The following is a 25,840-nucleotide window of genomic DNA, read 5'->3' as shown; positions in this document are numbered from 1 at the left end:
CTCGCTGCGCCCGAACGGTGTGGCCACGGGTGAGCAGATGCAGGCTTGGCTCTTGTTTTAGAGAAGTGGTGAACCACGGTTTGCTTGTGGCTCTTACCGTGACCCACCTCTAAGCGATCGGCCATTTCAGGACGCCCGTGGGTAGCCAGTGGCCAGCTGGCACGCACCCTGCTCCTGCAGTCGTCTGCTCACAAACCGGGCTGTGCAACACCCCAGTGTTTTCTCCTTGGCTGAGGTGTGGGTGGTCGGACAGGTCCTGCCTCCGCAGGGAGGGCCGTGGGGACGCCCCGCGGCGCGCAGCCGGTCGCGGGGCAGAGCGCCCCAGCCCCACCAGTGCCCCAGAGCTGGACCCTCTCCCGTGGGGTCAGGATCCCTCTGTGACCCCTCTCTTTGGCTGGAGACCACTGGTCCACGGGAGACGAACCGTGCAAGCACATGCGCGGTTGTTAAAAAGAAGCTAAGCGTGGCCATGAGGCGAATTAAACCCTTTCCAGCAGGGTGGAGGTGCCGCCCCGGGGCGCGGGGCCAGCGAGCCCCAGCGAGGACGCAGGGACGGCCGCTGAGGAGGGAGGGAGCTGGCGCAGCCCAGCAGCAGGGTGGGGGACGCGGGCAGAAACACCGAGGCGCTCTCTGGAAAGGTGAAATTGTGAGTGAAGGAGGAAACGGAGCGGACCACAAACCCTGGCAGATTAAATGCATAAACGCAACAAGGCAGCGAGACCACTCCGAGGAACAGCTACCAAAGAGATTAGAGCCAACGATAAATCCTTCTTCAGACGCATCGGGAGCAGGACACCTTCCAGACGCCTGCGGGGCCAACGGATGCCTGGGCACAAAAGGTAAACCCAGAGGACAGGGCTGCTGCAGAGGAGCTAAATCTGGTTTTTGCATTGGTATTCACTGGGAAGAAATCGGAGTGGGCTACCCTGCAGGGACCCCTCTTTGCAGGGGTGCAGCAAAGGATCTGTTTGGAAAGGCAGCGGCTGCAGAGGACAGCAGAGGAGCAGAGCTGGTGGGGCGGCACTGAGCTGCGCTGCAGGGGCCCCAGCGTGCACGGCCCGAGTTACTGAGATCCTCTGCTCGCGGCTGCCTCGATACCTGGTGGATACCTGGGCGGTGGAGCGTCCCAAGAGTGACGCCGTCCGTAAAGGGCTCGAGGCAGCTCTTGGGAAATCCAGGCCTGTAAGTCCAGCAGCTGCAAGGAGCAAACGAGAAGCTGTGATGAGTAAAGCTACTGCAAGCTGCAGATATGATCCACTCGGAGATGATGGGGACGGCTGTCGTGCAGAGAAGCCCTGACCTTGCCGAGAGCACCGAAGAGATAACAGAGGTTACACGCGGGTAAGACAACCGAAGAGTGAAGGCTGTTTTGATTCCCAAAGGGCGTTAAGGAAAGCAGGCAGCCGTGGGACGAGCGGGACGGCCACGGGGCAGGCAGCTAGCGTCCTAGAAGACTGGATGCGTAAGGCAAGCGCGGACATCGGCTCTTGCTGTGGAGATCACCAGTGCAGCCCACACGGGCCTGGGCTCTTCGCCACATTCCCCAGCGCTGGGAGAGGGCAGAGCCACAGCAAGGGGCCGCGGCACCTTTGGGCGCCGGCCGCCTGGGGCACGGCGGGTCGCTGCGCCCTCTGCGCTGCCGTCCGCCCCTGCGGACCCCAGAGGCCACCCTGCTCCCGTGGGCAGGCCCGCTACCGAGGGGAAAGGGGCAGGCTTCTGTCTCTGGCCTCCCCCAAACGCGTGGCACCCAGGGCAGCAGCGGGTGCCAGGACCTGCCAGCTGCCCGCCTGGCGATGCCCTGCAGCCTGGAGCCGCTCTCCCCCCGTCCATCCGTCAGCCTCTGCACCGGGAGCAGGGACAGCATGGCGGGCAGGATGGGCCCAGAGAGAGCAGAAAGCGGAGAGGGAGGCCCCTGCTCACGCACAACGCCGCGCCGCGAGGCGAGGGGCCAGCGCCGCAGGTGCCTGGCCCGCGGAGCCGCAACGTCTTGCCCCGGCGCTGTGCCGGAGATGCTGTCGGGCTCTGCGCCGTGGCCCTGCCTCACCCCAACCTGGCCAGAGACACAAGGACGAGCAGCCTCGGCCCGTTTTCCCTTTCCATCGCACCTCTTCAGACAAATGGCGCAAACAGGCTGCAGGGGCCGGCCGGCGCAGGCGAGCTCCGGCCCGGCGCAGGGTGCGGGGACCGATCCCCGAGGGGCACGGGGAGCCTTGGGCAGGGGAGGGTGCGAGCTCGCCTCCGTATCTCGCTGGAGCAGCAGCACTCTGCAGCTGGGCATCACTGTGTATTAACAATATTTTAGAAGAACATTGAAAAATCAAAGAGATTCTGAAAAGACCCACGCAGAAGGATTTGAGGGCTAGAGCGAGTGCCTTACAGCAGAAGATTTAAAGAGCACAATCTGTTCAGCTTATCCAAAAGAAGATTGAGGGGTGACTTGATTACACTGTAGAAGTACTTTCATAGGGAAATATTAAATGGCTCTTTAATCGAGCCAGGAAAGATATAAAAAGACTCAATCTCTGGAAGCTGAAGCCAGACAAATCCACATTGAAAATCAGACACAAAATTTTATCGGTGAGGGCGATTAACCACTGGATAAAATGCATTAAATTTGAACAGTCATAACCACTCAAATTATTTTGTTCAGACACAGCTTATTTTCTACATCCTGGAAGTTATAAATCCTGTTTCTGCTTCCTACAAAGTCTATGTATTTTTTAAGTCTGCTGCTTCTTTGGCACCCTCGCGTCCAGCACTCTCGCATCGCTGGGATCTTCCATTTTTGCAGCAGGCTCTTCTCCAGTCTTGGACTTGCTTTGCCTTACTGCAGCGGGCCTCTACCCACAGCTGCATCCGTTACCTGTGCCTTTAGCTGCACCATGGGTGCTAAAATCCTTCCTTTTACTCTCCCCAATGGGTGCACCAAGCTTAAGGGATTTCTTCCCACCTTCCAGGTCCCAGAGACTCTTCCAAGCATCGCGTACCAGGGCTTGACTGGCTCTGCATCGCCCTCCCTCTCCGTACATCCACTTTTCCAGCAGCTCCCGCTCGACGCTCGTTGCCGCGTCCTGGGCGGCCCCTACGCACAGCCGGCGCCACGAAGTCTTGCCAGCTCTCTGCCTAAAAACTCGGTTCTAAAAGCTGTGCCATAGAATCGCTAAGTAAAGGGCTTAACTTTTTAAAGTATTAAGTGGAACTACCAAGACCATGAGATTTTTAAATCAGTATTTGCTATTCTCTTTCTCTCTTCAGACCATGTTTACGCTTTGTGTTGTGCTGCGTGCCCGGCCTCGGGCTCCGATTCTAGAACTCACCTGGGTGGGGGGCCACCCTCACCCAGCCGGTTGCAGGACAGGAACCACAGGTGGCATTTGAAGGTTATTACACAAGAGAAAAAGATCCCCCTTGGTTTTCTGCTGCTGGTGTCCTGTAGCCAAGGAGCGAGAAAATCCCAGTTCCCTGTCCTATAGAACCCATAGGTGTCGGGTTAGTAAAGGCCGAAGCGTCCCCAGCCATGCCAGTCATCCGGAGCCTGGTCACCAAACCCACCGAGGGGAGGGGAGGTCGCCAGCAGGGTCCCCTCCCACCAGGAAAGCGACTCTTGCTCAGCTGCCGCAGCCCCCAACGCAGGGCGCGGAGCCCAGCACCCCGCGGCCTCGGCGGGGCTGGCGGCCGGGGCGCAGAGCCCGGGAAGGAGGCGGCCTCTGGCTGGAGCTGGCTTTCCTTCCCCAGCCTCCAGAGAGCCAGCCGGGAGGGGGGGCTGCGGGACGGCTCTGCCAGCCCCGTGCTGGTGGGGAGGCGAGATGGACTCCTCAGGAACCCGCTGCTCTCACCAGGAGCTCACCAAAACGGCCCTGCTCTGGTTCGGTGAATCGGCATCTCCCCAAGATGGTCTGTCAGAAACACCCGTGAGCTCTGGCACCCAGGGCTCCTGTGTCCCAGAGGAGAACCGGTGGTCACCACCCTCTGCTAACCGCAGCCTATTTAAATAATTCACTAGCAGCTAATAATAAATTTCGATTCTTCACTGTGGTTTTTCTTGTCTTTCTCAGCGGGTGCTCTGCTGCCCTCAAAGCTTTGCCTTTTCTTTAGCGATTGATTCAGCGCAGAATAACGTCGGTCCTACTTCTCCCTGGTGCAAACGCGTGTCCCCGCCCTTGTCCTCCCTTGTGTCTGTACTAGCTGCTCTCTGCTCCTTTTCTGTCACTGGAGCCGTGACGCCAGTTGTCGGCTGTGGTCACCAGTGACTGTGGACAGACCGGTTCTGTGGCCACTGGAGGTCCAGGGCCGCTCGATGACCGCAGTGACCGTGACCGGGCAGGTCTGCAGCGCTGCTTCGTCTGAGTGCCAGTTGCCGTGCAGAGGCTGGTGGGAGTGGCAGCTCTGAAAAAAAATCAGGGAATGGTTTTTATAATTCAGTAATTTTTATAATTTCATAACCCTGGCCATCCTCCCTCTCCGACCATCGCCGTGCCCGGCTTTCTCCCTCCCTCTGGGCCAGTCTCTGGCCAGCACCAAGCTCCGCTCTGCAGCCACCCGGCCCCAGCCTCACCCCTTGTTTCTCCCGAGTCGCCATGGGACAGCCCCCCGGCGCGGACCCAGGCTTTGCCCAGTGCTTTCTGCATCAGCCTCAGCGACCCAGGGACGGGGCAGCTCTTCCCCACCAGCTTCTCGCCTCTGCCCCCTGCACCACGCTCATGGCTCACTGCTGCGGGAGAGAGCAGTGCCCCATCACCCCCGTGGCACCTCGGGGCAGGGGGTCCTCCCTGCCCACCCGCCAGCCCGCGTGCCCCGGGCAGAGCGAGCAGCACGACCTGCTCCCCAGCAGCCTCTGCACCCGTGGGTGCTGCCCACCCCTGCCGCTGGGACCCCCAGCTCGGCCGGTGGCTGCCCATCTCCTCTGGCCCCTCAGCAGGCGGTGCTGGGGACCCTCCTCGGCCCTTCCCCGCGAGGGACAGTGGTGTGCAGGGTGGCTTCTTGGGGTCTCGTCGCAGGCCCCTCGCTCGTGATGGGGCCGGGGCGCTTCACGGCCTGGTTCTCTGCAGTTCTTTGTAAATGCAGAGCTCATCCTCGCCTAGAGATGCTGCAGCTCAGCATCCCCAACTCCCCACGCCTCCACCCTCGAGCTCTTTTTTCTGGCCCAACTGCTTTCCCCACAACACGTCTCCACGTCTTTGACTGGGGCTGACACCTCTCGCTGTTGGTGGGTGCTTCTGAAGAGCAGCTTCATCTGCAGAGGCGTTCATCTCTCCCGTGTCTCCACTCCCACACGCGCTGAGCTTCACTGAAGGTGCCGACTATGCTAAGCTGAAGGGACTCCTTGGTCCCACCGGGATGCCAGCGCCACGGGAGAGGGAGCGTCTGCCCGGTGCCCCCGCCGCCTCGCTGCTCCGGGGAGGGGAGACGGGGGTCAGCACCCAGCACAGACCTGGAGCTGGAAAAGATGCAGACAACGATCAGGGATGCTCCAGTGTGAAATGACTGAATCTGCAACTTTCCGCTCTGCGGCGTAGATGCCGAGGCAAGTTACGTCAGGGGACTGCGTCTCTCCTCTGCTGGAGAGCCGTCCTCCCCGTGGGCTTCCAGGAACGACGGGCAAGCCAGAACGCCAGCAGCAGCCTATTTTTAAATTCTGCTGTGCATGCGAGAGCTCTGCTTTGGCAGCTCCACTTTTCAGCTCTCTTGGTGCTATTTGCAGGTCATTAAAGACCTTGCTCCCTGTGATTGCAGGACGAGTTCTGCTCTCGAGTTCTGCAAGACAGCTGTACACAGAAAATAAATTTTAAGTTTGCAATGCCTCCTGCTAATGCTAATATTACAATTACACTGCCTGGAGCCTTAAGCTCTCTTCTCACACCTCTCATCAATCTGCATTGCTGCAGTCTAACGATAAGCTGAAAACAGCGATGAAGAACGCAGATCAGGATTGCAGAGGCAGCCGAGAGAACCGCCACAAGCCCCACACCCCGATTCTGGGACTCCCGCTCGCTGGCCTGAACAGGGATTTCAACCGGGGCTGGAGCCAGGAGGCCCGGCCCACCCTCAGCCCTCCCGACCCGGAGGCAGTTTGGACACAGGAGCCCCGAAGGGAAAATAATCAATTCCTCGGAGCCACCCAGCTCCCTGGAATCCCTGCCGCGCTCAGACCCACCTCAGCAGGAAGGATGCTGCGGCTTGCGCGCTGCTGCCGTTAGCAGATTCCTCCTGATTTTATTACAGGAAATGCCTTGTGCCGTCAAAGCGATGGAGCCTTGGAGGCGATGCCCTGGGGAAAGGGGATACTGTCATCCAAAGATCTCCCTTTCAGTTTCATTCCTTTATGGGCTTTTTCCTTCCACAAGTCTCCCACCCGCTATCTTATTTTGATGGCACAAGCCTTTTCACTTAAAAACACGGAAATTTTGATCAAAACATTTTTGACCACATTCACAATTATCTGAATGCTTTTCAGGAACACAGAAAAGCTGAATCTCCAGCGTTAAGGTTTAACACCAGATACTAATCAGCCAAAAGAGATTTTAGGATAAATTATTTGAAATGTCTTTGAATATCAAAACCAAATTGGAGACAAAAACTACTCCACACTATTTTTTTCATCCATCTTTCAAGCTTTCCTTCATCACAAAGCCTGCAGGTAGGTTTAAATGCATCTGGGGAATCGCAGTCCCCCAAAGGACCACTGGAACTCAGTCAGTTTTAGCCTGCAGCTTCTCCCACTCCCCGGTTATCTCTGTGCTGCATAATCCGCTTACGCCCTGCCAGAGACCTCGTCTTCACGAGAGCACAGCTCTTCCAGTGACGGGCTCTGCCTGGGGGATTTGCTGCCCTTTGCTGATTGCCCACCTTTTTTTAGAATCACAGAATCATTTAGATTCATAGAATTGTTTAGGTTGGAAAAGACCCTTAAGATCATCAAGTCCAACATTAACCCAGCGCTGCCAAGGCCACCACTAAACCATGTCCCCAAGCACCACATCTCCCTGGCTTTTCAATCCCTCCAGGGATGGGACTCAGCCCCTGCCCTGGGCAGCCTGGGCCAGGGCCTGACAGCCCTTTCGGGGAAGGAACTTTCCCTAATACCCAACCCAAACCTGCCCTGGCGCAGCTTGAGGCCGTTCCCTCTCGTCCCATCGCTCGTTCCTGGGGAGAAGAGACCGACCCCCCCGGCTCCAGCCTCCTTTCAGGCAGTTGCAGAGAGCGATGAGGGCTCCCCTCAGCCTCCTCTTCTCCAGGCTGAGCACCCCCAGCTCCCCCAGCCGCTCCTCCCCAGCCTTGTGCTTTAGGCTCTTCACCACTTTTCTATATATAAAGCAAAGAACAAGATATTGATTAAATGATAAAAATATTTTCACTCTTAAGCAGAACCGACGACTTCAAGGTCCTTCAGTTGTGCGAGAAATGTCATCTGGAGGGTTTCACAGAATCATCAGAGAAGGGTTTGGGATGGAAGGGCCCTTTCCAGGCCATCCAGTCCCACCCCCGCCATGGGCAGGGACATCTACAACCAGATCAGGGTGCTCAGGGCCCCGTCCAGCCTGGCCTTGGATGTGTCCAGGGATGGGGCATCCACCACCTCTCTGGGCAACCTGGGCCAGTGTCTCACCACCCTCATCGTAAACAATTTCTTCCTTATATCTAGAATTAATCTGCCCTCTTTTAGTTTAAAACCATTATCCTTTGTCCTATTGCTACAGGCCCTGCTAAATAGACTAGCCCCATCTTTCTTATCGGCCCCCTTTAAGCACAGCAAGGCCGCAGTGAGGTCTCCCTGCAGCCTCCTCCTCTCCAGGCTGAACCCCCCCAGCTCTCAGCCTGTCCTCACAGCAGAGCTGTTCCAGCCTCTGACCATTTCTGTGGCTCTCCCCTGAACCTGCTAACAGGTTTCCAAAGACATCCCATAAATTGGGAGAGGAGTGGCTGGAGAGCAGCCCTGCGGGAAGGGATCGGGGGCGCTGGTTGGCAGCAGGCTCAATAGGAGCCAGCAGCGTGCCCTGGCACCAAGGGGGCAAACCGCGTCCCGGGGGACATCGAACACAGCGTGGCCGGCCGGCCAAGAGGGGGGATTGTCCCGCTGTATTCAGCGCTGCTGCGGCCTCACCTGGAGTACTGTGCGCAGGGCTGGGCCCCGCCGTTTGGGAAGGACGTGAAGGTCCTTGAATGCATCCAGAGGAGGGCAATCAGCTGGTGCCGAGGCTGGAAGGCATGGCCTCTGAGGAGCGGCTGAGGGCTCTGGGCTTCTCTCGTTTGGAGAGAAGGAGGCTGAAGGGCAACCTCATTGCTCCCTGCACGTTCCTAAGGAGGGGATGTACAGAGGGAGGTGCTGAGCTCTTCTCCCTGGGATCCAGGGACAGGACGCCTGGGAACGATTGGAAATTGTGTCAGGGCAGGTTTAGGCTGGACACGAGGAAGCATTTCTTTACCAAGAGGGTGCTCAGACCCTGGAAGAGGCTTCCTGGGGACAGGGTAAACGCCCCAAGCCTCGCAGTGTTTGAGAGGCGTTTGCACAATGCCCTTAATAACACGCTCTAACTTGGTCAGCCCTGAGGTGGTCAGGCAGTTGGACTGGATGATCCTTGCAGGTCCCTTCACAGAATCACAGGATCGTTTAGGCTGGAAAAGACCTTTAAGATCATCAAGTCCAACGTTGCCAAGGCCACCACTAAACCATGTCCCCAAGCACCACATCTCCCCGGCTTTTCAGTCCCTCCAGGGATGGGGACTCAGCCCCTGCCCTGGGCAGCCTGGGCCAGGGCCTGACAGCCCTTTGGGGAAGGAACTTTCCCTAATACCCAACCTAACCCTGCCCTGGCGCAGCTTGAGGCCGTTCCCTCTCGTCCCATCGCTTGTTCCTGGGGAGAAGAGACCGACCCCCCCGGCTCCAGCCTCCTTTCAGGCCGTTGCAGAGAGCGATGAGGGCTCCCCTCAGCCTCCTCTTCTCCAGGCTGAGCCCCCCAGCTCCCCCAGCCGCTCCTCCCCAGCCTTGGGCTCCAGCCCCTGCCCCAGCCTCGCTCCAGCCCCTCCGTGTCCTTCTTGGGGTGAGGGGCCCAGCGCCGAGCACAGTTTTGGAGGGGCGGCCTCACCTTCCAAACGACACAGTCTGGTCTGGTCTGGTCTGGTCTATCGTTGCCCCAGCAGCCATCCTCTCCCCCAGGCCCCGCCGAGCACCACGCATCGATGCCAACACCCGAACGCCTCCCTTCCTCCCCCTGAACCCCGGCCCGGCTGCCGCCATCCTTGTAGCCCCTTCCCCAGGCCGGGCCCAGCAGGCCCAGGACTGCTCCGACCGGCAATAGCGGACGCGGGAGGGGCCGTGGCCCAGGGCGCAGGCCCGGCCCGGCGCGGGGCACGCCGGGGGCTGCAGTCCCGGGAGAGGGGTGGGACGGCGGGCGGGGACTCTGCGCACGCGCAGAGCGGGACTACAGCTCCCGGCGTGCCTGGCGGCGAGGCGGAAGCGGCGCGATGGCGGCAGGTGAGGGGCCCGGTCCGGCCGCCGCCGCGCTGGCCCGCGGCCCGGCGGGCTGACGGCCCCGCTCCGCGCCCGCGGCTCGCTGCCCGCCGCCGCCATGGCGCTGATCGAGGGCGTTGGCGATGAGGTGACTGTGCTCTTCGCGTTGCTGCTGGTCGCCGTGGTGCTGGGGCTGGCCTGGGCCTCCACCCGCGCCCCCGAGCCCGCCGCGCCGCCCCGCGCCGCCGCGCCGCTGCCCGAGGAGGGCCCGAGCGCCGCCCCGACCCCCGTCGAGCCCAAGGCCCCGGCGGCGGCGGCGGCGGCGGCCGGAGCGGCCCCCGATGGGGCGGGCGGGCTGGCGGCGGGGCTGCGGCCCCGGGCCGGCCCCGCACCCGCGCCGGGCCCCCTCGGTGAGGGGGAGGGCGGCCCCGCCGAGCCCACCATAGTGCTGCGGCTGAAGTTCCTCAACGACACGGAGCGCCTGGCCCGGGTGCGCCCCGGCGACACCGTCGGGGCCCTGAAGAGGTGAGGGGCAGGGCAGGCCGGTCCTCCCGGGGCCGTCCCGGCGGGGGGCGGCCCCGTCCCTCCCTGGCGCAGCGGGGAGCGGCCGCTCCTGCCCTTGCGCGGGCGCCCGTGCCCGTCCCGGCAGCGCCCTCGCTTCTGGTGATGCCCGGGGCGGCTGAGGGCGAGGCAGGGGGCTGCAGGCGGAGCGGGCGGTCGGGGGGTGGGGGCTTCGCAGCCTGCTCCCGGCGGGGTGGACGAAGGGGCCGCGGCGCTGGCGGGAGCGTGACGCTTCCCTCCTTGTCCCCCGCCCCAGGGCCTATTTCCCCGGGCAGGAGCAGCAAGTGCGGCTGATCTACCAGGGCCAGCTGCTGCGCGATGACGCCCAGAGCCTGGCCGCCCTGCACCTCGCCCACAACAGCGTCCTGCACTGCCACATCTCCCAGCACAGCCCGGCCCCCGCGCCCGCCGGCCCCCACGCCTCCGCCGACCCCGTGCACGCCGCCCTCAACGTGGGAAGCCTGATGCTGCCGCTCTTCGTGCTGATGCTGGCCGTGCTCTGGTACTTCCAGCTGCAGTACCGCCACGTCTTCACCGCCACCGCCACCACCTTCCTGGCAGGCCTCACCCTCCTCTTCAGCTTCATGGCTTTCACCATGTACCGCAGATAGCGCAGCCCCGCGCCCCGAAAGGAGCCGCTGCGCCCGGAATAAACTCGGTCCCGGGTGGAGCCTGCCTGCCGCCCCTGAACCCGGGGGGTCTGGGCCCGGGCTGCGTCCCCCGGGGGCTGCGGGACGCGGCGGGGCCGAGGGAGCCGGCGTCCGGGCAGGAGGCGGGCAGCCTGCCTGCGGGCTGTGGCTCTGCCGGGGCCGGGCAGCCACAGGAGCGAGCGCCCCGGTGCCTCGGGAGGGCCCCGGTGCCCCCCCAGCCCCGCACGGAGCAACCCCTGGCCCCCGTCCCGCTCCCGTGCCCAGCGGCCGGCCGGTGCGGGAGCACCCGCGGACCCCTGCGCCCCGCTCCTTCACGGGCCGGTGGCCGCTCCCCCGGGGCCGGGGCTGCCTCCCGGGGCGGAACTGTCCGGCCCCCGCCGGGGGCCGCTCCCCGGGGGTGCCGGCGTCCCGGGGCCGGCGGGGGGAGGCGCTCCCCGCCGCTCTGTTACGATTAAAGAGGAAGAACTGTGAACGGCCGCGGCCTCCCGCCTCTGCTGCGCCGCGGGGGGACCGGGGCGGCGGGGGGCGGGGCTCCGGGAGGGGGCGGGGATGGAGGGGCGGGGCCTGCGCCTCGAGCCACGCGTTCCGCAGGGCGGCGGCGCGCCTGCGCGGGCGGAGGCGCCCCGCCCCTTCGCGAGGTGCTCGCTCATTGGAGGACGGCTGGCGGCTGTTGACGGACGCTGCTACGCACGCTGGCGGGGCCCCGCCTCCGGAAGTGGGGGCCGCGCGGGGGGCGGGGCCGCGGCCTCCCTTGGCCCTGCGGGGGCTGCCGGGAAGATGGCGGACGCGGCGTCCGGGCGGCGCTGAGCGGCCGGGGCGGCGGCGGGTCCCAGCGCGGCCGCGACCGCCATGTAGGGCCCGGCTGGGGGGCGGGATCCGGGCGGGACGGGCGGTGGGGCGAGGGCCGGGCGCCGCCGGGCCCGGAGGGCCGGGGATGGGGGACCCCGGGGACGGGGGCCTGGGTGGGCCGGGTGTCGCGGTCCCGGTGCGGCCCAGCCCGGCCCGGGGATCCCGGTACCGCGGGAGGAGCGCTCAGTGCGGCCCGGGGATCCCGGTACCGGGCGGGGTGGGGGGGGGGGAGGGAAGATGGGGGCGGCCCGGGGGTCCTGGCGCCGGAGGGGATCTGTGCGTGCCGGAGCGCCCGGGACAAGGGGGATCTGCGAGCCGGGAGGGGGCTGCGTGGGCCAGGGGACCACGGGCCCGGTGGCCTGTGCAGGGTGGAGGGCCCGGTGCCCAGGGGATCTCTGTGGGCGGGGGGGCTCAGAGCAGGGCTGCGAGGGCCGGGTCCCCCTGGGCTGGGCAGATCCCTGGGGGCGGGGGGTCCCAGCGTGGGCTCCGTGTGTTCCTTGCTGGCTGCAGCCCTCCCGGAGGCAGGGGCTCGCCACCCCCCTCACCTCCGCTCTCGTCCCCAGGGTCTCCCGGTTCTCCGAAGCCTCTCGAGCCGCCCTGCCCTCGCCATGCTGCGCCTGCTGCCATGGCTCCGTGCTCTGACCCGAGAGAGCGTGCGGCCCGGAGCCCTGCAGGGCCTGGCTGCTGGTGACAGGAGCGGGGCCGGGATGTATCCCACCTGCTACTGTGCTGGCAAAGCGAAGCAGCGGGCTGTGCTGCTCCCCCTGGACCCCTACGGCCATGGGCTGCTGCACACCTTCCCCCCGGACGCCTACAGGACTCGAGGCCATGGCAAGAGGAAGAGCTGGAACTTCATCCACGAGAAGATGAGTTATGACACCTTCTTCACAATGAAGCGTCTGATAGAGCGCTCGCGCAGCGTGGGGGAGGTGCTGCGGTGGGTCACGCAGAACCCCAGCAAGGTGTCCGCCAGCCACTACCCCATCGCCCTGCACAAGCTGGGCCAGCTCTTGCAGCAGCAGCAGCAGCAGGGCCAGGCCACGGTGAACGGGGAGAGCCGCGGGCCTGGCCAGATGCTGGAGCAGCCGGAGTTTCAGACTCTCTGTCAGGCCATCATCAGCGGCTGCTCCAAGTTCGATAACTTCAGCATCGTCAACTGCCTGTACGCCGCTGCCGCGCTGGGTGAGTGTCGCGGGCTGCCGGCACCTGCCTGCGGGGGGTGACCGGCAGAGGGCAGGGGAGGTGGGCAGGGCAGCGGGACACGGGACGGTGCTCGGGTTTGTGAGGTGAAAGGACAGCTGGCTGGTCCGGCTGCCATGGAAGGGGGAAGGACGTGCCAGAACAGGAGCCAGTGTCTGGGTTTGTGCATGGATTTACGTGTGACGGTGGCTTTGTGGCAGATGGAGTTGTGCCCTTTGAAGGAGGGGGCTCTGCTTGGGATACACAGCAGGGAGGGAGTCAGGCAGAGTGACTGCTCGGGGGGGCTCGGCTGGCCGCAGCACCCGGCATGCCGGCCCGAAGGGCAGCCGAAGCTGTGGCCAGTGCTGCCTGGCAGCATCGGGATAAACCGCTCCTTGAGTTTCGTTCCAGTCCCTGAAAATCAGCAAACAAGTGTGGGACACAGGATCTCGGCTAAACCCTTTGCGAGCCACGAGCCCTCTGTCAGTGGGAGTTTAATATTCGGCAGAAAAGGTTCAGGCCGGTTTGGGTTCTTGCGCAGCAGCCGCTGGGCCGGCCAGGGGGCCGTGTCCCAAGGGGCTCCCCCCTCGCTGAGCCGGGGGCCCCCGAGGGCCCTATGGATTCTCCCGCCTGCGAGGAAGAGGGTCGGGTCTGGCGGCTGCCGGCGGCGGCAGGTGCCTGCCCTCCCCGCCCCAGCGGTTCCTGCCAGCCCCGTGCTCCTCTGTCCCACGCGCGCGGTTCCTGCCCTTGTGTTTGCTTTTTTTTTCCCAGCGCAGCTGCACGCTGGGCTGAGGCCTCGGCTGAGCTGCGTACGGAGACGCCCGGTCCCCGCCACGGGTTGATGCAGTAACTCTAGATCCCGCTGAAGGGGGGAGGGAAGAAGTTTCTGCTCTTCCCCCCTCTGTCTCACGGCGCCTTGTGTTTGTTGACACTGAACTCTTGGCCGCCAGGCGCCTCTCCCCTCAGCTGGGCTCCCCCCGGCCTGCTCTGGTTTTGACCCACACTTTGTTCTCCGTCAGTCGCCCTTCCGTGCTCACCACGCTTACCCCCTCATTAATAAAAACGCTAAGCCACCTTTTTGAGGCCTTTTTAAGGAACAAAGCAACTGCTCAGACCAATTCTTCACTTTCCACCTTCTGACTGATTTTTGATTAATGATGAAACGCAGCAACTTACCCCATGCTGCCTTAGTTGCTTTAAAGCCCTTTTGAAAATTGAAATCTTGCCAGCTGGCTTAGGAGACCAGTGGGCTACCAGGGCCTCATACAGCGCGTAATGCTTCATGCATTGCCTGAAAATATCAATCCTGACACACGAAGGATGGCCTTTGCCTTTTCTCGTAACTGCACTGTGCGCCTGGCCCCTTGTCTTTCCGTGGCTGAATAATATGTCCAGAGTTGAAGAAAGTATTTCCCCCAGGAGCCGAGTTTGAACGACTAAAGCTAAACTAGAAAATGGGAGAAGGTTAGAAATGTGGAAGGATAAATTCCTGTCATACACGGACAGTTTTTATTTTGGTAATGAGCTGATGTCTTACTTGCTTTCCAACCAAAATTTATTTTTTTAAGTAGTTTTTGAGGTGTATTATTTATCTTTAAAAAGTTTGAGACTTTAAGGAATAAACCTTGCTTTTGCGGATGAACTAAAGGACTTCCATTTTGGTGGAGGGGGTGGGAATAATCCAGTGGCTCCAAATGACTTTTTCTGCGGTGCAGATGCACTGACGTTCTGGCCAGGCTTTGCCAAGCCGGTCCTCTTTCCCTTTCCCATCTCTGGTTTGATCACCGACACGGCCAACCTGCCCCCCTCCGGCTGTAGTCTCGCGCCCGAGCTTACGAGGACGGTTGCGCCTAGTGAAGATGAGAGGTGGGGTCCGGGTGTCCCTAATGCCTTCCCTGTCGCAGGCCTGCCTGGGGAATCGCCGCTGGTGCGAGTGCTGGAGGACGAGTCCCGGAGCCGCCTGGGCCGCTTCAACCAGAAGGACGTCTCCATGGTCTTCAGCAGCGTGATGAGGCTCCACCCGTCCAGCCCCCACCCCCTGGTCGAGTCTTGCCTCAGCAGTTTGGAGCGGCACCTGGAGAAGGAGCGGCACCCCCAGACCCTCTTCCTGCTCCTCTCCTACTACCGGCTGCGGGCGCAGGCGCTGCAGGGACACCCGGCCTCCGACCAGCAGCTGATCAACAACCGCAAGATCCTGCGCCTCGTCAGGCACACGCTGGGGCAAGTGAGTGCCATGCGGGAGCACGAGCTGGCCCTCTTGGACGAGATGCTGGCTCTGTGCGCCCAGGAGGCAAACAACAAGGCCCTGGAGGCCATCTTCAGCTCTCAGCTCTTCTACGAGAACCGCCAAGAGCGATTCATCCGCAGTATGGCAGGTGAGGGCAGGGTCTGCCCAGGCAGGGTCCCAGCCTTGCCCACTGTGTGAGCCTCTTCCCCGGTGCGGGGTGCGCTGGGCTCTGTCCGTGCGCTTGGCAGCCTTGGAGCCTCCTTCCTTGGCCCCAGAGGACGCCTGGGTTTGTGACGGCACCAGCTGGGGCCTGGTTGAGCACCAGGGCCTGCAGCAGTGAGGCTGCAGCAGGAGATGCTCTGCGTTGTGGCCACTCTGTCACTGACTTCCCAGCTTAGCCCTTCCAGGGGCTGCGAGCCTACCTTACCTCAAGACTGGGAGCAGGTTGGTTTCGGTGGGGTTTCTACAGCAGGGCCCCCATTCTGCGCACGTTCCAGCTGCGCTTCAGCTGTGCCTCCTGGGTGCGTGGGACAGGAATCTGCCCCAGCCTCTCACAAGCCCCATAACTCGATGGTTTTTGGAAGCCGCCTGGGTTTCAGGAGAGATGGCTCTGCTGCCCAGGTCTTGTTGTCTCCCACCTGCCTGCACTGCCTTTCCTGCCCAGGCTGTAGTGGCTTCTGGAGAGCTGCCGTTCGGACAGAGCCAGGCCCCTCTGACGGATACCCCGCTGTGGTTTGCTCTGTGCAGAATGGCTCCCCAGGAAGGCAGAGAACCTTACCCCCTACACCATGGCCCTCATTGCCAAGTACGTGGCCCGGCACCGGCTGCGTGAGCCACGGCTGCTTGATACCATCGCAAACTTTCTCCTGAAGCGTGGGGAGCAGCTCGACAGCAAGGTGAGTGTCCTCCCCAGTCTGCGGGGAGCGCCTGGGGCTGGCTCGGGGGCTGCCCCGGTGCTGGGGGAAACCGCGTCCCTTCTCTGCCATCGGGCTGGGGGCCGACTGGGACGTGCCCTGGGCCTTACGGGTTGTGAGCGCCTGTTTCTGCCTGGCTCCAGGCAGGCCTGGGCCTGACCTGTCCTTCGTCCCGCTGCCTGGCCCGCCCCGACTCCCTCTCCTCCTGCCTGCAGGTGATCCAGAAGCTGGTGTTTCCCTTCAGCCGCATGAATTACCGCCCATCCAACCACAGCGAGCTCTTCCCCAAGCTGGAGGCCATCCTGGAGCAGAAAGCTGGCAGCTCACCCCTGGCGACTGTCAACATCCTCATGTCCATGTTTCAGCTTAGCCACTTCCCCCAGACTGTCCTGCACCAAGTCTTCTCTCCGGCCTTCATCACCAATGTTATGAGTATGTTGGGCCTTTTCCAGGGTAAACCCAGCCGTTAAAGCTCAGGGCTGGGGCGGAGGTGGATTTTGAAAGCATTGGGCCGAACAGACTCGCCCTGGGAGCGCAGGACCACCTTGCTGGCGGTCATTCCCCCCAGGAGCGTGGCTGGGCAAGGAGGGGCTCCCAGGCGGTGTCTAGCCAGCCGTCCTCTCCCCACAGGCAGCCCCTACGCGCTGATCGTGCGCCGCTACCTCTCGCTGCTGGACGCAGCGGTGGAGCTGGAGTTCCGCGATTACAGTGGCCCGCGCCTTGACCCGCGCTACCGCGTCCTCATGTTCGAGCACGCCCTGACGGCCGACGAGGCCAACAGAAAGTACAGGTCAGTGGTGGGGGCAGGCGGCGCGCTGGGGAGGGGAGGGCTGCCCCGGCGGGGGAGAGCACGGCTGGGAGCGCTGCGTGCTGGGCACCCTTGCAGGCAAGCAGCACGGGGTTGCTTGGGACACGGGGTCGGTGACCTTGTTCTGGGAGGATCCCAGCCGAGGACGGTGCCGGGGCAAAGGCCCGTATGTGAGCTCCAACGCCTGTAGAGGAGCAATATAGAATCGTAGAATCATTTAGGTTGGAAAAGACCCTTAAGATCCTCGAGTCCAACTGTTAACCTAACACTGCCAAGGCCACCACTAAGCCACGTCCCCAAGCACCACATCTCCCCGGCTTTTAAATCCCTCCAGGGATGGGGACTCAGCCCCTGCCCTGGGCAGCCTGGGCCAGGGCCTGACAGCCCTTTCGGGGAAGAAGAACATGCTGTTTGTGTAGCGATATCGGGAGGAGCTTTTCTGCTGAACAAGCTGAAGCGTGTCCCGTCCTTGACGCAGAACAGCAGAGCGCAAAGCTAAAGGCCTCCACGTCCCTGCGCAGATGCGCTCAGAGGGAGCACGTGGGTCAGCAGTGCTCGAGGGGGCAGGCTGGGGGTCCTCCCTGCTGCGTCCTCTGATGACTCTCTTTCCCCTCAGTTACAAGGGGCTGGTGGCCGAGGCCCTGCGGCAGCTGGTGGGAGAAGAGTGCTATCGGCAGGACGAGGTGCTGCCCCCAGGATACTGCACAGGTAGCCCGGCCGGGCACCCCGCTTTGGGGCAGGGCCGTGTCCCGGGGAGGGGGCCTGGCAGCTGGGCCTGGGGAGGCTCGGGGGGCAGCAGCAGCCCTGCAGCTGCCTGGGTGCTCGGGGGAGGCCCGAGGGTGGGAGGTTATTCGGGGCAGAACTAGACTTGGCTGCTTTGTCACCACCTTCCCTGTGACACTGCCTGCCCCCGGCGCTTCAGGACGAAGCTCCCTGAGCCACCCCTGCCGCAGGAGGGCTCAGCTGGGCCGGTGCAGCGGGGGGATCCCCCTCTGCGCTCCCGTCTGCTGGGCTGGCTGGCACAGCATCTCCCACCCTGGGCCACGTGGTGTCCCCGAGCCCATGTCCCATCAGTAGCGGGGTCTCGAGGCCTGGTGCTGATCTGTGTTCTCTCTCTGCAGACTTCCTGCTGTGGATTAACCGCTCGGGCACCGTGCTGCCTCTCTCCCGTGTCCCTGCGGCTTCCAAGGCTCCCTCTGCTCACACTACAACATCCCCTGCCGCCATTTCCTTGCGCTCGAGCGTCCTGGCCCTCACCTCGGACTTGCAGGACTTTGCTCCATTTGCTCCAGAGACACCAAGCAGCCCCCCGGGCTCCCGGGAGAGCAACCTGGCCGGGCGGTTCCTACCCACGCTTTGCCCCGCCCCGGGGGGCCCCTGCTACCAGCCCCCCTCGGACTATTACTGCGGCCTGAGCAAAGAGTCTTCCCTGGAGAGCCAGGGCAGCTCCACGTTAAGCAGCCCTTCCGAGTGCCTCTCCGCGCAGCCGGCTGGCACCCCCGACTGCTCGCCCAGGGGCACCTCCGCAGCCACCCTCTTCCAGTTCCCCATCGGCAAGATTCTGGAGGAGGAGGAGGAGGCTACGGCCGGTTGCCCTGGGCACGATCACAACTGCTTCCAGGGGGAGCAGGCCCAGGAGGAACCGGAGGAAAGGAGCCCACCCACCAGCGAGGACGCCTGCCCTCCGCCCTCTCCGTGCCGGCCCAGCCCCAAGCGAGGGCCAGGCGATGGGCCGCAGGGAGCTGAAGACATTCAGAGGTACCGAGCAGGGCCGGTCCATGTTCCCACTCCCTTCGGGCAGGACAGCCGCCCCGGGCCCCCGCCGGCACCGGCTTCAGCTCCTGCCCTCCCTGGCAGTCAGCCGCGGCCCCCTCCTGCCCTGCGCTGTCGGGTGCCCAGCAGCCGCGCAGGCTGTGCGGTGCGGACGGGTCTCCGCAGGCCCCAGGGTGCAGCACGTCCCAGCCTGGGTACGGCTGCCCCTGCCACCAGCTGGGCGCGGAGGGTGCTGCCCTTCACCTGCCGCTGTTCTGGGGACCAGGCACGGGCGACGCCGCTGCCGGCCCCGCCTGTGGGGTCTGCGGCGCGGGGTAACACTGCCCTCCTCCCCGGCTCTGTCCTCTGCAGGGTGGTGCTGTCGGTCAATGACAAATGGCATTACTGCCAGAACTCCGACATACTGGTGGGCTCGCGAGCCATGAGGGACAGGCACTTGCGACTGCTGGGCTACTGTCTGGTTCAGGTAAGCGGGGGGCTGCTCCCTTCCCTTCCCCTCCTCCCCCTGGGCAGAACCCGCCCGTGGCCGGGCAGCGAGATGGGCTGCAGGCTGGAGAGCTGGCATCCCCACTGTAAACATTCCCGATGGGAGCCGTCCTTCCACGCTTGGTGCTTGTGAGAGGAAGCAGTGACTCATCCTCATGGCTGCTTTTTGCCCTCCCCACCCCGCCCCAAGAGTTTTTCCATGCAGCTGGCAGGTGATAGCAGCCCCAGTGTCCTGGTGGAAAGCACGGGAGAGGGGACGGCCCCTCCTGTGTCCGCTGGTCCTGCAGGAGTCCCATCGCACAGGGTGGGAGCTGAGACCCGACCCGCGTGCTAGGTGGGGAGGGCAGAGGGGGCAGCGGCTCAGCCTGGGCGGGCAGGCACCTCGGCACTGCCAGTGTTGGCTGTGGGGCCTCGGGGTGGAAATCGAGGGGAGCCGTGGCTTGGCCTGATGCCCTGTGCTATCATCCCGGCTGTCGGTTCTGCTGCGTGCCTCTTGCCGCTGTGGGTGGAGGCGGGGTGAGGTGAACCCCTCTTCGATGGCTGTTTCGGAGCCCTGGCCTCTTTGGTTGCAGCCTCTGGCCGGTCTGTGGCGAGAGCTGTGAACAGAGAAGCCCTCGAGGCTTCACCGCTGCCTTCACGACTGTCTCGGTTTGGAAATTTCAGATGTTGTTTTAAGGTGTGCAGCTTCTACAAGACTACGTGGGGTGATTTTTAGCTTGAGGATAGATCTTTCTGAGGAAAACAACTCAGAAATGCAGGCCTCTTATCCCTGTTTACTTCTCCACTTCAGAGGTCACCTGAATTACAGTCAGATCTACCAAGCAGTCCCATAACGATTTCTTAAAGCTTCTTACCTCCCCCGCTGCTGACGGCACAGCGTGCCAACACGAAGCTCCTCTTAATTTCATAATTTGCAACGTACATAGTTCAGAAGCCCTTTGTTTATGCATAGCTTTGGCAGTCCTGTGACTCGAGTTGTGGTATTTCCTTGGAGATCCTGAATCGCAGAGCAGCGGAGCAGGACCGGCTCTCCTGTGCAGCGCACCCTGCATCTCCCTTGTGCTGGAGCTCAGGACGGGCTGCCCAGGGCCGGCCGTGTCCCCAGGCAGCAAGGGGGCTGAGCAGCTTTGTCGCGCGGAGGAGGGCTCCCCAGCGCTCACCGCCCGGTGCCGCAGGCTCTCGCTGCGTGTCTGGGCTCGGGGATGCCCTCGGCTGAGGAGGGCGCTTGTCACAGCTGCCTGCGCTCTGAGTTTTGTGCCACCGCGTCCAAGAGCCGAGGGCTGCCGCTGCCTGCCTGCCCTGTGCCCAGCACGCCTGCGGCGGCCAGGGACTGTGCTCGCCCTGCCCTTGGCCCAGCGGCGGGGTCCGTGCCCCATCTCAAACGGGCTGTGGTAACCGTTACCGCTCGGGTCTGTGCCCCTGCTGCGGGTCGGGGCTGCTGCAGGAGGCTGAGGCTGCTGGCCAGCAGCCCAGCGGGGTCTCTGAGGAGCGAGGCAGAATGGGCAGGGGTGCAGGCAAGCAAGAGTGTGCTCCTGTTCCCCGTGTGCATCGGGTCAGGTGCTCTGTCCGCAGTGCCCGGTTAGGCGCGACCGAGGCTGCGGGAGCTCTTCCCCTCCGCTCAGCGTGCCGGATCGTCGTGCAGCTGCCGGTGCGGTTGGCTCCCTGTGGGTGTGTGAGAACAGGCGCTCTGGTCCCCTCCCCTCTGTTCCCTCTCCAGCGGCAAACAGCGGCAGATCGTTAGAAAACGAGTTGGAAGCGGACCATGGGTAGTCCAAGGATTCCTGCACCAGAGGGTGTGTCTGGACAGCTGTGTTTGATCGCCCTGACAGACCTCTTCTCCGTGAGCGTTTTCTTCCTCTTTGAGCCTGTTCTTTCTTCCACATCTGCCATGTCTGGTGCCAACAAGCTCCAGGCAGTACTACCTGCAACAAGCTCTGTTTGTTTTAAACTTGCTGCCTGGTCAGCCGACATGGTGCTGCCAGGTCTGGTACCGCGAGGGAGTGAAGAGCAGCTCTGCGGTTACCACCTTCCGTGCTGGTGCTTCCAGAGGCCGCTTCCCTTTGGCCACCCCTCGAAGATGAAGAACCCCAGGCAGTTCAGCTTTTTCCTTAGTTGAAGCTGCTTCACAGCTCGGTTGTTCTTGCTCCTCTCGTTTGAGGTTTATTTCCTCTTCTTCTGACACCTTTACAGAGTAGCTGAGGTTGGCAGGGGCCTCTGGTGATCGTCCAGTCCAACCCCAGCTCAACTAGAGCAGGTTGCTCAGTACCACGTCCCGTCGAGTTTTGAATGTCTCGGAGATAGGTTGCTTTCTGGGTGACCTGTTCCAGGCTCAAGGCCAGTGCTGCTTTACCCTCACAGTAAGAAGTTTTTCTTCTTTTTGGGGTGTGGGGCTTTTTCTTAAGTTTAAATGGGATTTCCTGTCTTTTAGGTTTGTGCCACTGCCTCGTGCTCTGTCACTGGGTACTGCTAAGAGTCTGACTCTGTCGTCTTCACAGCCTCCCGTCGGGTATTTGTACATGTAGATAAGATGCCCCGATCCTTTTCTTCTCCATCTCTGTCCGCCTCTTCTCACGTATCATCCCTGTGGCCCTGCACTGGACCCACTCCTGTGTGTCCATGCCTGGTTCTGGGGAGCCCAGCGCTGGACGCTCCGCGTGTGTCTCACCAGTGCTGAGTAGCGGAGGAGGATCGGCTCCCTCAAACTGCTCGCGGTGCTCTTCCTGATGCATCCCGGGATGCTCTTGGCCGCCTTCGCTGGCTGGTGTTCAACTTGTCCATTGGGACCCTTAGTCCCTTTTCTGCAAAGCCTCTTTCCGGGTGGTTGGCCCCAGCCTGTCCTGGTGTGCGGGGTTATTCCTCCCTAGACTCAGCACTTGGCCTTTCCCTGCCTGGGGGCCGTTTCTCCAGCCTGTTGAGGCCCTTCTGAATGGCAGCACAACCATCTGGTGTGTCAGCCGCTCCTCCCCGGTTTGTCCTGCCTGCAGCCTCGCTGAGGGAGCGCCCGGTCCCGTTGTCCAGGTCCCTAATGAGGATACGAACTGGTGTTGGCCCCCGTACTGACTCCTGGGGTATGCCGCTGCTGACTTGGTCCAGCTGGACATCGTGCCTCTGCAGCTCTTTGAGCCTGGCAGTTCAGCCCTCCTTATATTTAATTTAAGGCCCCCGCTTGTTGGCTGTTGCATTGCTGTGCGTCTGCTCGATTGGTGCTGGACTGCCTGTCGTGTCTGGCACGCTGCTAAGCTGTCTGGGTATGTCCGTGTGACTGTGCCAGGGCCGTGCTCCTCCTCGGATGCCCTTGATCTGGTAGCAGCGGCAGGCATGGATTTGTCTCAGTGCCTCTGAACAGGGCTTCCTTCCAAGAGAGCCTGCTCCTTCTGTGGCGCAGCGAGCAGGGGCTGCCCGCGGTGGCTGCAAGGGACGTCGCCAGGTCTTGTACCCGGACCCTTCCTCGCCTCCATCCTCCGGCCGGACCTGCGTGTTGCTTCCACCCTTCTGGCAGGCGGTGGGAGTGCTGTTGCAGGGTCACCTACCTCAGACCCTCTTCTCTGCCCACAGATACTCTGGGTCTCAGCCCTTTCCAGGGTAGGTGTTCTTCCCTGGTGGTCCTGACCCTTTGTTGACAGCCAGCTCTTTTCCCTCGGAACTTTCTAGGCAAGGACACGCTCCTTCCTTCCCAGGATCCTGCCCTGAATAGTGGCCAGATTTGATGTTCCCTCAGACTCTGGCCTGGCTCTGGCACTACTTGCTTCCAGCCGGTTTGGTTGAAGGAGCTTTCTGGCTGTCGATCCTTCCGCGGTGTCGGAAGGGCAAGCCTGCTGGGGCGGCAGGCCCCGCAGAGCTGGGCAGTGAGGAAGGGAGCGTGCAGCAGTGGAAGGAGGTGGCTCCATACCAGAACTGCCAGAAACCTTTGATTCAGACCCACTGCAGCCAGAGGACTTGGTTCCTTCTCCCCAGGCAAGGTTAGTAGCCTTCCCCCCGGCCTGTGTGGGACTGTCGGAGAACTGTGCCTGTCCGCAGCCTCTTCTCTCTCCTGGGGGCAGCGTGCAGTTTGTCTGTGTTTCCCATCCCACTTGCTCATCCGTGGTGGTCACAAACGGGTCCTGGACTCCATGGAGCACCGATGTCAGGATCTAGCCTTACCACAGAGTCCCTGTGTGATCTGTGCCACGTTTTCCCACTCTGTCCCTTCACACTGCCTGCTATCAGCCCTGTTTCTCAACAAGCTGATGAGAAACAGCTTCCTCCTTTGCAGGCAAACTCCTCTGTGTTGTGATCTGCAACTCCTGAGGGATGGCAATGGCCTCTCCAAGCAGCCCTGGATGCTTCTGGCAGAGTAGAGCACCCCCTTGCCACGCACGGAGCGGTTCCTGACCAACAGCTCTCCTGCAGACCTGGCCCCACACCAGCTGCTCCAGAGGCCGGGCTCCGGCCCCGCTCCAGCCCCTCCAGGGCTCGGGTCTCCTGGTGTCTGGGGACGGCGGAGGGCCAGACTAGCAGCGCGGAGCCGAGCGGCATGTCGCTTCCCCACGGAGGGGGACGCTTGCCCCCTGCCGTGTCCCAGGCACGGTCTCTCAGAGCAGGCTGAGGTGCACCAAGGTCGCTAGAGCCACCTCTCTCCAGGTGCAGAGCTCGTCTGCTCAGCCCCAAGGCCTGGAAATGAGGTTCGTGGCCAAGAACTCCCTAGCCCCATGTCCCTGCCTCTCTTGCAGGTTCTCCAACCCGAAAGAGAACTTCTCTTGTGCTTCCTTTTCCCCAGGAGGGACGGGGCAGGACTCCTCTAGCGCCCGAGTAGCAAATCGCAGCAAGGGTCTGACTGCAGTCGGGGCGCACGCACAGGTCCTCGTGCCGCAGTGTAATGCCTTTAGCCCTCTCCTGTGCTGCCAGACAGGGCTGAAGCATGGGTCACGGTTACCCCTAGGAGCTTACGCTCCTGCTCCGTGAGCACTGGTGCTGCCTCCTGGGATGTTGGACCAGCAGAGCTTCCAGCCACCCCAGCAAGTTTTGGCCCCCGGTCCCCAATGCTGATGTGGAGGGAACACTGGTGGTAGCTGGAGCCTCCTTTCTTGTCCCTGCGGATCCCGCTGCAGGCTGGGGCAGGGGCTGTCGCTACGGGGTGACACGCCTGGGGCGGGAGAGCCTTCGGCTGTGAACGGGCGGGCGGTTTTAGAGACCGGGCTCTTTTAAACAGTGCTGCTGGGCTGTCCCCAAGGGGAGGGACAGGGCCCGGGCTGCGTTGGCTCCCACCCCTGTGGGCATGTCTGGCTCGTGGTCGGGGTGGCCCAGGGCTCGTGGCCCTTCGGCGATACGTTTAGCTCCAGCTTGTATTTGCGGCTCAGGGGCGGGGCGCGCTCCCGGCTCCACAGACCGACATCCAGTTCAGCTTTCCCGTGGGGTCTCTGCTCCCCCACGGCAGCCCGGGCCGGTTCCCTGGGCGAAGGGGGGGTGTTTCCGTTTCTGTCAGTCCCGGTGCCTTCTGTCCTTAGCAGACTGTGGTTAAAATGATGTGTTGGGGAAGAAGCTGCTTTCTGGGCTTGGCTCGCTTCCGCAGCCCTTTCTTCTGGTGGGAGGCTGCCAGCTGCTGCGGCTCTTCCACGTGGTGCCCGCTCCCGGCAGCGGTTCCAGACCATCCCGTCGCGGGAGAGAGCCTGCAGCGGCTGAGCCGGAGCGCGGGGTCGGCGTCTTCCCCTGCTCCTCCCGGGCAGGGCTGACGTCCCCCTGCAGCCTGCTGAGCCAAGGCCCCGCCGCCCTGCCCTCTCCTACCACTGCGCCTTGGTCTCCTGTCCTGCTTCTTGTTCGAGGGAGGCCGGGAGCGCGGCCGGACCTCTGTGGGGCTGTGCAGCCTCCATCCTTCCTCTCCCTCACTGGGAAACCACCTTCCCCTCATCAGGCAGCGGACCCTGCGTGGCGGGAGGGCGGCGGGGTTTTGCTCTTCCTCCCTCCCTGGTAGCTGGCGACGGGTTGAAGGCTGGGGTGAGGCTCGCGAGCACCCCTGGCCCTGCATGTCCTCCCCGCGCCTGCGCCTCGTGGCTGCTGGGCCCCGGCCGCGGCGGGGATCGGGGACGGGGCTGCCGGCGAGTGCTCTCCGGCGGCGGGGGCAGGTGCCGGCGCGGGCAGCCATGTTCAGGGGGAAGCGCTGGGAGGGCAGAGCCGGCGGGGACCGGCGCTCCCCTGGGAGGCAGCCCCTTGCCCGGGGCTGAGCTGGAGCAGGACAGGCCTCCTCTGCCCCAGGGTCGGTGGGAGGCCGAGCTGGGACTTGTCTGCTCCTGCCCTGGCCTCCCTCCCCTTGGAAGGAAGAGGACTGTCCTCCTTGCCCCGGGAAGGGTCCCGAGTGCGGGGCCGTGGATGGCTGTCCCGGGCAGCCTCGGGCGGGGGCTGGTGCTGCTGGTGGAGCTGCTCTGACCCCTTCTCCCCGTCCCCTTTCAGCTGCCCTACACGGAGCTGGAGAAGGTGAGTGGCATCGAGGAGGCCAAGCACTACCTGCGGCAGAAGCTGAGGGAGCTGTGCTTCTGAGGGACGGCCGCCCGAGTCCCGGGCCCCGGGTGGGGAGCGGGCAGAGCGGGGCGGGCGCAGGCGGGTGCTGCCAGCCCCTTTCCCCTGGGGGTGGGAGACGGGGCTGCCCCCTGTCCCGGGGGGCGTGGGGCCGGGCCGTGGGCACCTGCTCCTGGATGTGGGGCTGGGGTAGCGTGAGATATTTATTGCCGTTAGCGGGGGGAAGGGGTGCGACTTGACGGGGGCGTAGGGGAGTGCGTGGGTCTGTGCTGCTGGGGGGAGGCCCCTCGCCGCCCCTCGCCCCCCAGCCCTGTCTGCAGGGGTTGCTGCAGGGGGGCCTGGCCTGGCCTCCAGCGGCACCGGGGGGGGGTCCCTGTGCCCCCAACACCGCTGCTGGGGGGGGCTGGGCCTGGCCCCCACCCGCGGGGGCGCTGGGGGGCTGCGGCAGACCCCGCA

At 63.2% G+C, this 25,840-nt stretch overlaps 2 protein-coding genes and 1 long non-coding RNA gene across 11 annotated transcripts; 2 read left to right on the top strand and 1 right to left on the bottom strand.

The window, feature by feature from the left end:
• Nucleotides 1-3,211: 3,211 nt before the first annotated feature.
• On the bottom strand, nucleotides 3,212-9,310 carry LOC148057733 (uncharacterized). Of its 7 annotated transcripts, XR_015699023.1 has the most exons (6): nucleotides 9,084-9,310; nucleotides 8,102-8,359; nucleotides 7,095-7,302; nucleotides 6,155-6,268; nucleotides 5,195-5,437; nucleotides 3,212-4,386 (listed from the first exon to the last, which is right to left on the bottom strand). It is a non-coding gene; the product is annotated as an uncharacterized LOC148057733 (long non-coding RNA). The 7 variants fall into 7 exon arrangements; XR_015699025.1 differs by having other exon boundaries at nucleotides 5,195-5,765; nucleotides 7,095-8,359; XR_015699021.1 differs by having other exon boundaries at nucleotides 7,095-8,359.
• A 133-nt stretch (nucleotides 9,311-9,443) lies between these two features.
• TMUB1 (transmembrane and ubiquitin like domain containing 1) lies at nucleotides 9,444-11,135 on the top strand. The gene is made up of 2 exons (XM_087733379.1): nucleotides 9,444-9,973; nucleotides 10,266-11,135. Exons 1-2 carry the CDS (start codon nucleotides 9,567-9,569, stop codon nucleotides 10,618-10,620), a joined length of 762 nt encoding a protein of 253 aa, XP_087589505.1. The 5' UTR covers nucleotides 9,444-9,566; the 3' UTR covers nucleotides 10,621-11,135.
• Nucleotides 11,136-11,353: 218 nt separating this feature from the next.
• FASTK (Fas activated serine/threonine kinase) lies at nucleotides 11,354-25,800 on the top strand. 3 transcript variants are annotated; one of them, XR_015698944.1, is made up of 11 exons: nucleotides 11,354-11,510; nucleotides 12,072-12,690; nucleotides 14,592-15,062; nucleotides 15,662-15,810; nucleotides 16,044-16,260; nucleotides 16,459-16,618; nucleotides 17,253-17,344; nucleotides 17,758-18,394; nucleotides 18,761-18,875; nucleotides 23,148-23,556; nucleotides 23,652-25,311. XR_015698944.1 is itself a non-coding variant. In XM_087732909.1 (10 exons), exons 2-10 carry the CDS (start codon nucleotides 12,117-12,119, stop codon nucleotides 25,403-25,405), a joined length of 2,502 nt encoding a protein of 833 aa, XP_087589035.1. In that variant the 5' UTR covers nucleotides 11,354-11,510; nucleotides 12,072-12,116; the 3' UTR covers nucleotides 25,406-25,800. The 3 variants fall into 3 exon arrangements, 2 of the variants coding, with proteins under 2 accessions (XP_087589035.1, XP_087589044.1); XM_087732909.1 differs by lacking the exons at nucleotides 23,148-23,556; nucleotides 23,652-25,311 and adding an exon at nucleotides 25,319-25,800; XM_087732918.1 differs by having other exon boundaries at nucleotides 23,148-25,311.
• The last annotated feature ends 40 nt before the right edge of the window (nucleotides 25,801-25,840 follow it).

This window comes from Nipponia nippon, unplaced genomic scaffold (assembly GCF_047370975.1).
Source record: "Nipponia nippon isolate SJK-2023a ecotype South Korea unplaced genomic scaffold, ASM4737097v1 scaffold_1, whole genome shotgun sequence".
In the NCBI taxonomy this organism is placed as follows: Eukaryota; Metazoa; Chordata; class Aves; order Pelecaniformes; family Threskiornithidae; genus Nipponia; species Nipponia nippon.
This window is presented reverse-complemented; position numbering and strand designations above follow the sequence as displayed.

Excerpts from the sequence above, each read along its gene's own strand:
- TMUB1 (XM_087733379.1), top strand. The coding sequence starts at position 9,567 with ATGGCGCTGATCGAGGGCGTTGGCGATGAGGTGACTGTGCTCTTCGCG. Across the intron at positions 9,974-10,265 it reads ACCGTCGGGGCCCTGAAGAG|GGCCTATTTCCCCGGGCAGG; the intron begins GTGAGGGGCAGG and ends CCCCCGCCCCAG.
- FASTK (XM_087732909.1), top strand. The coding sequence starts at position 12,117 with ATGCTGCGCCTGCTGCCATGGCTCCGTGCTCTGACCCGAGAGAGCGTG. Across the intron at positions 16,261-16,458 it reads CTTCATCACCAATGTTATGA|GCAGCCCCTACGCGCTGATC; the intron begins GTATGTTGGGCC and ends CTCTCCCCACAG. Across the intron at positions 17,345-17,757 it reads GCCCCCAGGATACTGCACAG|ACTTCCTGCTGTGGATTAAC; the intron begins GTAGCCCGGCCG and ends CTCTCTCTGCAG.